We start from the raw sequence: 11165 nt of genomic DNA, 5'->3' as shown, positions 1-11165 counted from the left end.
GACTATGAAGGCTACTCCATTTCTTCTGAGGGATTCTTGCCCGCAGTAGTATACCTGATGGTCATCTGAATTAAATTCACCCATTCCTGTCCATTTTAGTTCACTGATTCCTAAGATGTCGATATTCAGTCTTGTCATCTCTTGTTTGACCACATCCAACTTGCCTTGATTCATGGATCTTACATTCCAGCTTCCTATGGAGTATAGATCTTTGCAGCATCAGACTTTCCTTTTACCACCAGATACATCTGCAACTGAGTGTCCTTTCGGCTTTGACCCAGTCGCTTCATTCTTTCTCGCGCTACTAGTACTAGCCCTCTGCTCTTTCCAGTAGTATACTGGACACCTTCCGACCTGAGGGGCTCAACTTCTGGCATCATATCTTTTTGCCTTTTGGTACTGTCCATGGGGTTTTCATGGCAAAGATACTGGAGTGGGTTGCCATTTCCTTCTCCAGTCGTTGGTAGTAACTGGTAAGTCCCAGAAATTGTCGGTAGTAACTGGCAAGTCCCAGAAATTGTTGCACTTCCCTTTTTGTGAGAGGCTGTGGCCACTGGCTTAACTTTTCCACCTTATCTACCATAAGTTGTGGTTGCTCCATGCAGCCCAAAGGGCATATATTTAAATGAAATAACTCTGCAGAGGTGGCAAAGGCTGTATTTTCCTTGGACTCTTCAGTTAATGGAATTTGCCAGTATCCCTTGGTGAGATCTAAGACGGAAAGGAAATGAGCCTGCCCCAAAGGATCCAGCAACCCATCTATTTGGGGCATAGGCGTTGAACTTAGATACAGCACTGACCCTTCTGAAATCAATGCAGAAGCAGATACTCTTATCAGGCTTGGGTACTGAGACCGGCTGACTTCTCCAAGGGCTCACTGACTCCTCGATGACCCCCAGTTGAAGCATCCGCCCTGCCTCTTCTATTATCACTTGCTTCAGCGGAGGTGGGTATGGCCATGTTGGTACTCTGACAATGACCCCGGGGACCATTTGGATATGAAGGGCTATGACTCCCATGCACCCAGGTCGATCAGAGAACACCTCAGCAAATTCTTCCGCCAAGGCTTGGACATGTGCTACCAGAGCTGGCGTTAGTTGGGAATCAAGGGATAACTTTCCAGGGTAGATAGAAGGTCCCTTTGGGGTCTCAGGTCCCACAGCCATGCAATCTGCCTGGTAGCTGGAACTCTTCTTTCCAGGCTTTGAGTAGATTTATGTGGTAAATCTGGGTTGAGCACTTCTTATTGGTGAGCTGTATCTCATGATCTACTGGCCCCACCCTTCTAACAACCTCATAGGGACCCTGCCACTGTGTGAACAACTTGCCCCCTCCCGTGGGTAGGGGCAGGAGAACGCACTGGCTTGGTTGGAATGTCTGGGGTTGGACTCACTGATCATAATAATATTGCTGCTCTCCTTGGGCCTGCCTTAAATTACTCTCGGCCCGCTGAGCTAGGTCAGTGAGGTGCTTTCTCATATCCAGCACATACTGGAGGGTGGAGGTGGGTTCTGGGGTTGAGGCTTCCCAATGCTCCTTGACTAGATCCAGAATCCCCCAGGGGTACCGCCCATATAACAACTCGAAAGGTGAAAACCCCGAAGAGGCTTGAGGTACCTCCCTTACTGCAAACATCAGGGGCCCCAACAGAATATGTCATTGACATGGATAGGTTGATACAAACTTTTTAAGCATCCACTTAAGAGTTTGCTTAAAACATTTCACTATGTCAAGACCAGAGGCAGCTTCAGGGCTCCCTCTGCTGGCCAAGGGCCAGCAGAGCAGCTCTGGTAGTTGCAGGATTCTGTCCTCAGCCCACTGCAGCTCATGAGTTCCACCTGGGGAGCCCTGGGGAAGAGCTATATGAGAACCAGCTCTTCCCCTCAGAAGCTGCCATGACAACAAGGTATTCTCTTGTTGGTGAAGCCCTTCCTGGTCTGTTAGACCTGGAACGCTGCTCCATTGTCCTGCCTGCACCTCTTCCCTCCTTGACTGGTCTGCCTTCCTCGGTTCTCCGACCTTTGGCTTGCTCTGGATTACGCTAACCATCTCTACGGACCTGGTTTGTGTATTGATTTCTGGCTTGACCTTGGACTGTGCACTGGACTTGTCTTGCCCTGTCTGCCTGGATCCTGGTGCCGTTGCCCTGTTGGCCAGCTGCCCTTGCCCTGGACACTGACAGTTTGCTGAGGCAGCACCGCACTCTGACCTAGGCCACCATGAGCACTGACACTGGCAATGTGCTCCAAGTCCTGCAGGCCCAGGTGCTGGCCCTGCAGAATGAATTGGCCACCCTCTGCAATGCAGCCCCAGCTGCTGTTCTCCACCAGGCCCCCGCAGCTCCCTTGCCAGCATGCTTCTCCAGGGACCATCAGGCATTGCAGGGATTTGTCAACCAGTGCCGGCTCCTGTTCCAGATATGCCCAGATGTCTACCCCACTGTACACAGCCATGTCACACTGATGGCGAGTCTCCTGTCTGGCCCTGCCTTCACCTGGGTGTTGCCCCTCTTGGAAACTGACCATCCCATGCTGGGGAATCTGACCCTGTTTATACGGGCCCTCATGGACATGTTCGGGGAGGCTGACTGGGAGCTAACCACGGAACAGGCCCTACAGTCTTTATGGCAAGGGTGAAGATCTGTGGCTAACTATGCAACCGAGTTTCGCTGCCTCGTGGCCAATACGCAGTGGAACGAGGCCACACAGCATTTCCATTTCTGCTCGGGGCTGCATTTCACAATCAAAGATAAGCTGGCTTGGTTGTTCCGCCGGCTGCTCTGGGCGACTTCATTGTGCTATGCATCGGCATTGATGCCTGGCTAATCGAGAGAGAGAAAGAGCAGTGGGTTGCCCACCCAGACATGCTGCACCCTCACTGAGAAGCAGTTCCTCCCAGCGTGGACCCCCTGCCAGAACCCATGCAGGTAGATGGGTCTTGGCATCGCTTGATGTTGACCAAAAAGCAGCGACATAGGAACCTGGGACTCTGCTTGTATTGTGGGGTGAAGGGCCATTTTCCCAATGCGTGCCCTGCAAAAAGCCCAGCAGCAGGAAATGGACTTCCCTGGCGGTCATAAGGGTAAACCCACCCGGACCGGCCCCCATTCACCCCCACTTTGTGTTCCCTGTCCAGTTAATCCTGCTCCAAGGGGGACTCCTGGGGGGAGAAGTTATGCTGGACTCTGGGGCTTCCTCAAACTTCATGGACCTGGAGTTTGCCACAAGGTTCCACATCCCAACCCAGCAGAAAGAGAGACCCATCCCTGTCGAGGGGCTAGATGGCTCTCTGCTGGCACTGGGCCCCATGACGCTTGAAACCGAGCCATTAGGCATACTATTTGCACCAGGCCACCAGGAATGGATCTCTTTTGATTTAATCTGGACCTCTCATTTCCCAGTAGTTCTCAGGATTCCCTGGCTGACTCTGCACAACCCTACTATTTCTTGGGTGCAGCGGAACGTCTGTTTCCAGTCTCCCCGCTGCTAGGAACTGTGCCTCTGGGATCCAGTAACCACTGGCATGAGAACACAGCTAGCAGCCACTACAGGCCATGGGACCATACCTCAAGCACTCCCAGGGAAAGCTGTGGAACCATCTCCACCAAGCTTGCTTCCAGCCCCTTACCGTGACCTGGCGGACGTTTTTGAGAAGGCGGCCGAAACCCTGCCTCCCCATTGGCCCTACGACTGCCCCATAGATCTCCAGTCAGGAGCAGAGGTTCCGTTTGGGTGAATTTATGCTCTCTCAGCCCCTGAGCTCAAGGTCCTCTGGGAATACCTGGATGACAATCTGGCCCGTGGGTTTATTTGGCCCTCCATGTCCCCTGCTGGGGTGTCTATCTTTTTTGTGAAAAAAAGGATGGCAGTCTCCACCCCTGTATTGATTACCAGTGACTGAACCTGGTCACTGTCAAAAACTGGTACCTTCTGCCTCTCATCCCAGAACTATTTGAGCCGTTACAGGGGCCCCACATCTCCACTAAACTAGATCTGCAGGAAACATATAATCTCGTCCACATCCAGGAGGACGATGAATGGAAAACAGTGTTCCAGACCCGATATGGGCATTTCAAGTATCGGGTAATGCCATTTGGGTTGACTAATGCCCCCACGACCTTCCAGCACTTTGTCAAAAATGTCCTGCGTGACATGTTAGACTGCTTCATCATTGCCTACCTCAACAACATCGTGATATTTTCTGGGTCCATGGAGGAACACATCCAGCATGTCTGCGTCGTCCTTCTCCGGCTTTGGGAGCACCGTCTTTACACCAAGCTGGGAAAGTGCACATTTCACCAACGTTTGACAGAGTTCCTGGGCTACATTGCCCCTACAGGACTTCGAATGGACCCCAAGAAAATCCAGGCCATCCTGGACTGGGAACCCCCTAAGAATGTGAAGGGGGTCCAGCATTTTCTGGGGTTCACCAATTTCTATAGAAGGTTCATTGAAGGGTGGCACCCCTCACCATTCTTCTTAAGAAGGGGGCCAAGTTCTCCTGGTCTGTGGCAGCCCAACCGGCCTTCGATCAACTCAAATCTGCATTCATCTCAGCCCCTGTCCTGACACACCCTGATCCAGACTTGCCCTTCATAGTAGAGGCGGACGCCTTGAGTCAGGCCCTGGGAGGCAGTACTATCTCAGAGGAAGGCCCCCCTCCATGTGCTCCATCCCTGTGCCTACTATTTGTGGCAGCTGACCCAAGCTGAGAGGAATTACAATGTGTGGGACAAGGAGCTTCTGGCCATAAAAGCTGCCTTCGAGGAGTGATGCCATCTTCTGGAGGGTGCAAAACACCTGGTGCAGGTTTTCACTGACCATCGAAACCTTGAGCATTTCCAGTCAATGACATGTTTGCAGCCAAGACAGGCACTCTGGGCCTTGTTTTTCTCCCATTTCAACTTCCACAACACCTACCACCCAGGGACTAAGAACAGCAAGGCAAATGCCTTATCCCGCAAGGATCAACAAGATGAAGCTCCAATACCTATGCCCCTGTTCTTGCCCCATAACTTCTTCTGTGCTACCATAGAACAGGAATACCTTGATCAAGTCTGCCAAGCCCTTGCTGGGGATACTTATGCCTGGGCAAAGCAGAATCAAAATGCAGCTTTGAGCTCCTCCAACGCCCCAGTTCTAGAAGAACAAGCAGGCTGCCTCTACTATAGGGGATGTCTCTACATTCCCGAAGGAGCTCTGCACCTTCCAGTACTGCAGCAATGCCACGATGCCCAGACGTCAGACACTGGGATTTCACAAAGATGATGCACTTGCTCTCTCGTGGGTACTGGTGGCCCGGCCTCCCACGAGATGTCTGGAGATACCTCCAGTCCTGCGAAACCTATGCCCAAGTCAAGACACCACATCATCTGCCCCATGGCCTCCTACAGCCCTTACCCGTGCCAACTCAGCCCTGGTCCATGGTCACTGCAGACTTCATCGTGGAGCTTCTCCCATTAAGAGGGCACATGGTGATCCTGGTGGTGGTGGACACGCTGACCAAGCTGGCCCACTTCGTTCCCCTGTCCAAGCTTCCCACCACACAACAGATGGTGCACTACTCCTGACCCATATATTCCAGCTACATGGCCTCCTAGATGCCATGATCACAGATTGAGGTACCCAGTTCACTTCACGGTTCTGTGCAGTATTCTTGAAGCTCCTGAGCAGCACCTGCCATCCGCCTACCACCCCCAGACAGACAGGCAAACTGAAAGAGTTAACCAGGTGGTGGAACAATACCTCCTATGTTTCATGGGATACCATCAAAACGACTGGATGGACTTGCCACCTCTTGCAGAGTTTGCGTACAACAATGCCAGACACGCATCCACAGGTCACAGCCCTTTCTTCGCCACCTATGGTTTCCATCCCTGCAATCACTCATGCACCCCAGGCACTTCCCTTGTCCCCTCTGTCAACAAACGTGTCAGTACCATCCAGAAGACCTAGACCAAACTTTCCCAGCACCTGGAAAAGGCTAAGGCCGCATATAAAAAATACGCTGACTGGAAACGCCAAGAGAGCCCCAGTCTATGTATCAGGGATAATGTCTGGCTCTCTACTCAACACTACGCCTCACCACGCCCTCCAGCCAAACTGGTTTACAGATACCAAGGACCCTTCCAGATTCAACGGCAGACCAATCCTGCCACCTATGAACTGGACCTCCCCCCTCACTAAGAATACATCTGTGAAAATTACCCCATACAATGTGCGTTCCAGTGGTGCCACTGCACCCTCAGAACCCTGGGAAATGGATCTGGGGTTCTTGGAGAACTGATTGGAGGCTGAGAAACCATGGTCTGAGGCCTAGCCATGTCCCTGCCATGAGGTATAGAAAAGGACAAAACAAAGGAAAGGCCAGGGATCTTCAGCGCATTATCCACAGGCACCGTGGGGCCCATGGGCACTCCCAGTACAGCTGTTCACTCCCTGCCCCCTTCAAAAAATAATTTGAAACAAATAAAAAATGATAGAGCACCAGGTTCTCCTTCCTGTTCCTCATCCTGAGCTGATCAGCTGTTCAGAGGATAGAAAAGGAAGGCAAGGCAAAGGGGCATAGGGGAGTGAAAGAGATAGATTAGAGCATGGGTCCACAAACTACAGCTGCGGGCCGGGTCCAGCCCACCATGCTCATTTCTCCAACCCACCTCAGAGCTTTTGAACTCACTTGGAGAAAACTAACTCCGAGCGAGTCCATACTCAGTGGGGAGATGGCTGCCATCACAGTCGCACTCGTGCAGGGAAGATGGGCACGATCGCAGTTGTGCTCGGGGGGGGAGAAGGTGCCCACAATCGCCCCCACCTTCCCTGCACAAGCGTGACTGCAATCATGTCTGTCTTCCCCCCACCCCCGAGCATGATTGCGTCCGTCTTCCCCCCACCCAGCTCGATCACGGACATTGTAGCTATGAGCTGTGTCCCTTAAATATGGACATGCTCTTCCCCACCTCATCTTGGGCTTCTGCTGCAGCCCAAGTGAGTGGAGCAAGCATTTTTAATTTTTTAATTATTTTTATTGTAATTATGTATTTAATTAATTTTAATTATGTATTTAATTTTAATTTTAATTAATTTTAATGTGCAGTGTGCATAGGAATTCATTCATATTTTTTTTCAAACTATAGTCCAGCCCCTCAACAGTCTGAGGGACAGTGAACTGGACCCCTGTTTAAAAAGTTTGAGGACCCTTGGATTAGAGGTTAAGAGCAGTGAGGCAGAAGTATGTGGGAAGGGGGAGAGAAATAGTGAATCGAGAGAACAGCAAAGCAGTCAGGTGGAACAGAACAGAACCAGACTCAGAATAGAGAGGGGAGAAATAGCAGGGAAAAGGGTTGAAGGGAGAGAGGAAAGGAACTGCAATAGAGGATGGGAGTGGAGAGAGAATAAACAAAAGGGAAAGGTCTGTGTGGATGGACGAGAGTTTGTCTGACCAGGGAGGAACAATTTCCACATCCCCCTGCCTCCCAGCCTTGTTCTTCCTCTCCCCACACCACCTCTTGACTAGCCAGGCCCCCATGGTAGCCATTCTGTGCCAGCTACATTCTTCATGGGAGCCATCTGGCGGTGGGGCCCATAGCAGCTTTTCCAATTATCAGATGTGCCCATAGGTGCAAAACAGTCTGGGCTTGAGTGAAGCCAGAAAAGGAGCTCTCAGGATCATGAAAGATAAAGCACTAAGGAGCTGAGTCAGGTAGCCACTCTTTGCCAACCTGGTGCCTCCAAGATGAGTTAGATGACAACTTTCCTCAACTATGGGTATGATGGGAATTGTAGTCCAACACATATGGAGGACACATAGTTAGGGAAGGCTGGGTTACTATTAGAAGTGAAACTTTCAACCTTCCCTTTTAAAGCAGTCATCTGTCTCTGGCTGAAGTGTCTTGTACTATAAATAATTGTAGAAAATAAATACATAAAACATACCCAAACCCTGCTTTGGAATCCCATCTCTTTTGATGGGAACAGCAAGGCAGCAGCCCAGAAGCTGGGAGGATATAACCGTCTGACTTGATGGTGGGGACGTTAATGGTCTTTCCTGTGCCAAATTGGATCCACTTCCCAGTGTGTATTGGCAAGAGCTGTTGGCACTTATGAGACCTTCCAAGCCAGCCCTGTAAACCTATAGCAACGCCCCAGCCTCTAAATATTGAAACTCTCAACTGACTTCATCGGCTGTATTTTTAGGAGGTGGAGGAGGCTGCTGGCTGAAAAGGGAGGGTAGGGTGATTGGAAGGAAGTCTAATCTTCCCTGCCACATCACATCTGGCAATTCCACTGAAACACAAGATCAATTTACTTTTAACAATTCTGTTTTCTCCTCCACTTTGCTATTTAACATTCCCAAGGTAGAGGGAAGGAGGCGGTAAATTTCATCTAGAAAGCTACTCTTGTGAAAGTAAAAAGGTGTGTTTGGGAGGGGGAACTATGATGTGGTGCCACTCTTTAGTTTCTCCCGCCTTTATCATGCAAGAGTATTCTTTCTGTGAGAAAGCTAGGCCTGCCATGTTCTTCCCCCTGGTTGAGGCAAGCTAAACAACAAAATGGGAGATGGAGGAAAAAATAAATGGTTGAAAAGTTCTTTGGTTTGAGTGGAACTATTAGCTGGGATATGAAAGGAAAGAGCTGAACGCTTGCTACTGGCCTCTTTTAATCTAGCTGCTCCAGCCATTAAACAGTGAAGTAACCAGCACAGAATACTGATTCTGCATGTTCCAAAAGGGTAGCTGCAAATGTGTTGTTTGGTTGTTGTTAAATCACTTTGCCAGACTTGGGTACTAGGAACCTTGACTTGTGTGTGGGTGGATTGGGTGAGATGCCATTTGCTTCAGACAGTGAAATGTATTGGGCTGACCCTGCTTGGTTTTGGAAAAGTTGACAGATCCAGTTCATTTTGGTGTGGCTTGCACAGCAGAACTTCCCAGGGGATTGGTGCTCTGGGTGCTTCCATTCTCTCCACTCAGAACATTACCACTTCATTCCATTGCATAGGTAGAATATGCCACAAATCCAGGTGCAGGTTTTGTTCCTTGTCAGATTATTTCCTGCTGCAGCCTTCCCCAACCTGGAAACCTACAGATATTCTGGACTGCCATTCCCAAGTTGCCATATGTTGGGAGTGAGAAAGATTGCTAGCTGGACTTCAGAGGAATCAGAATCTGAAAGAGAACTGAGAGGGGGAGCTGGGAATGTGGGCCAAGCTGAGAGTCTGAGATGAGAGAAGTGGAGATGCTTATGCCAAGGCCAGACTTCCCAGGTGGACATGCAGTCTCTGGGAATGACCAAGATGTACAGTTGGTGAAAGGGGACTCAGAGCAGGGGAGTTTCTCAGACACAAACAAGATGGTCTGATTGCAGCCACAACCCAGCCCAATTAAACATGAAGTAATATGTCTTTAGTATATACAATAGGTAATGAGAATCTAGTTCTGGGGGAGGCTGTTCTACAGGATGTCTCTACTGCATAGATAGGTTTATTCCCAGCAGGGTAAGAATGAACCCAAGTGTGAAGCTCATTAATATGTTTATCTTAAGACCATCTCCTTTCAATGCTCTCGTGATAAGGTAATACCAGACCTGAAATTAACAGGACTGTACTTCATAGATCCTCCAGGGAGAGAGATACAAGAATTATTGTTTCTGATCCCTCTTGCGGCTCCTTCTCCCAAAAGCATGAAGCCCCAGCACTTGGTGGTGGCACTGCTGGTGAGCCTGGCCCAGCTGGTACTGCCTGGTCCTGAACCCCTCACTGGGCCAAGGTGCACCTATACCTTCATCTTGCCCCAGCAGAAGTTCACGGGGGCTGTGTGCTGGAGCAGCGTGCGACCTCCCCCAGAGCCCCTGCGCCTCAATCACAGTGAGGTGGAAGAGCTCCGCCACCAGCTGGGCCAGCAACAGGCCCAAATGGATGAACTGCGGCGAATGGTGGAGGTGGATGGGGCAGTGGTGAGCGAGGTCAAGGCGCTGCGCAAGGAGAGCCGCAATGTCAATGCCCGCGTCACCCAGCTCTATACTCAGTTGCTTCATGAGATCCTCCAGCGACGAGAGCGGCCAGTACAGACCTCCCAGCTGGAAGGGCGGGTGGCCAACGCCTCTGCCGAGGCCTTGCGTGTAGCTGCCAACTATCGCCAATTGGAGGGCAAGTACCTCGCCCTAGCTGCCCTGGTCAACAACCAGAGTGCCCTCATCAGCCGGCTGGAGAGGGAGTGCCAACAAGGAGCAAACGGCAGGATGCATCCACAGGTACTGGCCAGAGGGATCTGGGCATGCTTCCAGATGGGATTTGTATGCTGTGATTCCCTTGCCCTAGTCATAGAATTTGTTTGGGGGTGGGAGAGGCCATTACCTTCCATTTATAACCCTCCTGTGTTTTGCTACCAGTTCTTCCCTAATTTGCTTTCCACCCCACCCCACCTCAAAAAAGAATCCTTTAAGGGGGAAAGACAGACTAGCCATCTGCCTGAAAAGCACTCTGAGAAATAGGACTGGATGGAGAACAGTAGAGCAGAAGGAGCAGAGAAAAGTAATCTTGCCCAACCTGGTGCCTTCCAGATATATTGGAGTACAATTCTTAACTGACTGAGGATGCTGGGGGCTGTAATTCAACATATCTAGAAGGTACAATTTTGGGGAAGACTAGGCTACAGGCTTGTCAGGAGACAGTGACAGTTTTATAACCAAAGATGGGACCCAAACCTTCATGGAAGCTACCCTGTCTCCTCAGAGACCACTGCCCTTGGTAATATGGTTTAGTCCTTTCTGAGAACCACTGTTTGGTTTATACCACTTCAAGCTACACGAAGGGGCTAACATGACTTTCCTTATCGAAGACAGACAGACACACAATCCCACATATGAAAAATGAGCATATGAATGGGAAAAATCCATAAAGGAAGCCATGGCCTTGAACTTATTTGGAGGGCTTTCATTCACAGGGTCACCATAAGTCAGAGATGACTTGATGGCACATAACAAAAGTTGCCTTCCTGACACATTCATTTTCTATGCACAGGAAATTCCATCATGTAAGCATCCTCCTGCCCATGGACAGATATACATACAGTTTAAATTGGTATGGTCTGTGTTACCACTTCAGTGAGAGCTAGGCCATAGCTCTAAGAAGGATTTGCTTGGAGTAGAGAAGCCCCATGCTTGCCTTCC

At 50.2% G+C, this 11165-nt stretch overlaps 2 protein-coding genes across 3 annotated transcripts in view; one reads left to right on the top strand and one right to left on the bottom strand.

The window, feature by feature from the left end:
• The window catches only part of SHFL (shiftless antiviral inhibitor of ribosomal frameshifting), a 48794-nt gene that overhangs the window by 3980 nt on the left and 33649 nt on the right, over window positions 1-11165 (bottom strand). Inside the window, exons 10-11 of the mRNA XM_044443540.1 lie at window positions 2973-2980; window positions 1618-1621 (exon numbers count right to left, since the gene is read on the bottom strand). The gene's annotated coding sequence lies outside the window, so the exon portion shown is untranslated. The remainder of the gene's footprint in view (window positions 1-1617; window positions 1622-2972; window positions 2981-11165) is intronic.
• ANGPTL6 (angiopoietin like 6) overlaps window positions 1-11165 on the top strand; it is a 34211-nt gene that overhangs the window by 14866 nt on the left and 8180 nt on the right. Inside the window, exon 2 of one of the 2 annotated variants that reach the window (XM_044443535.1) lies at window positions 9610-10247. In XM_044443535.1, coding sequence (XP_044299470.1) covers window positions 9678-10247 — 570 coding nt within the window. In that variant the 5' untranslated portion in view covers window positions 9610-9677. Of the gene's footprint in view, window positions 1-9490; window positions 10248-11165 lie in introns of those variants that run through there. The other variant, XM_044443536.1, reaches the window with a different exon arrangement.

Source organism: Varanus komodoensis, unplaced genomic scaffold (genome assembly GCF_004798865.1).
Source record: "Varanus komodoensis strain SLA01 unplaced genomic scaffold, ASM479886v1 scaffold42, whole genome shotgun sequence".
Lineage (NCBI taxonomy): Eukaryota > Metazoa > Chordata > Lepidosauria > Squamata > Varanidae > Varanus > Varanus komodoensis.
The sequence above is the reverse complement of the archived record's forward strand: the minus strand, read 5'-3'. Positions and strand labels throughout refer to the sequence as shown.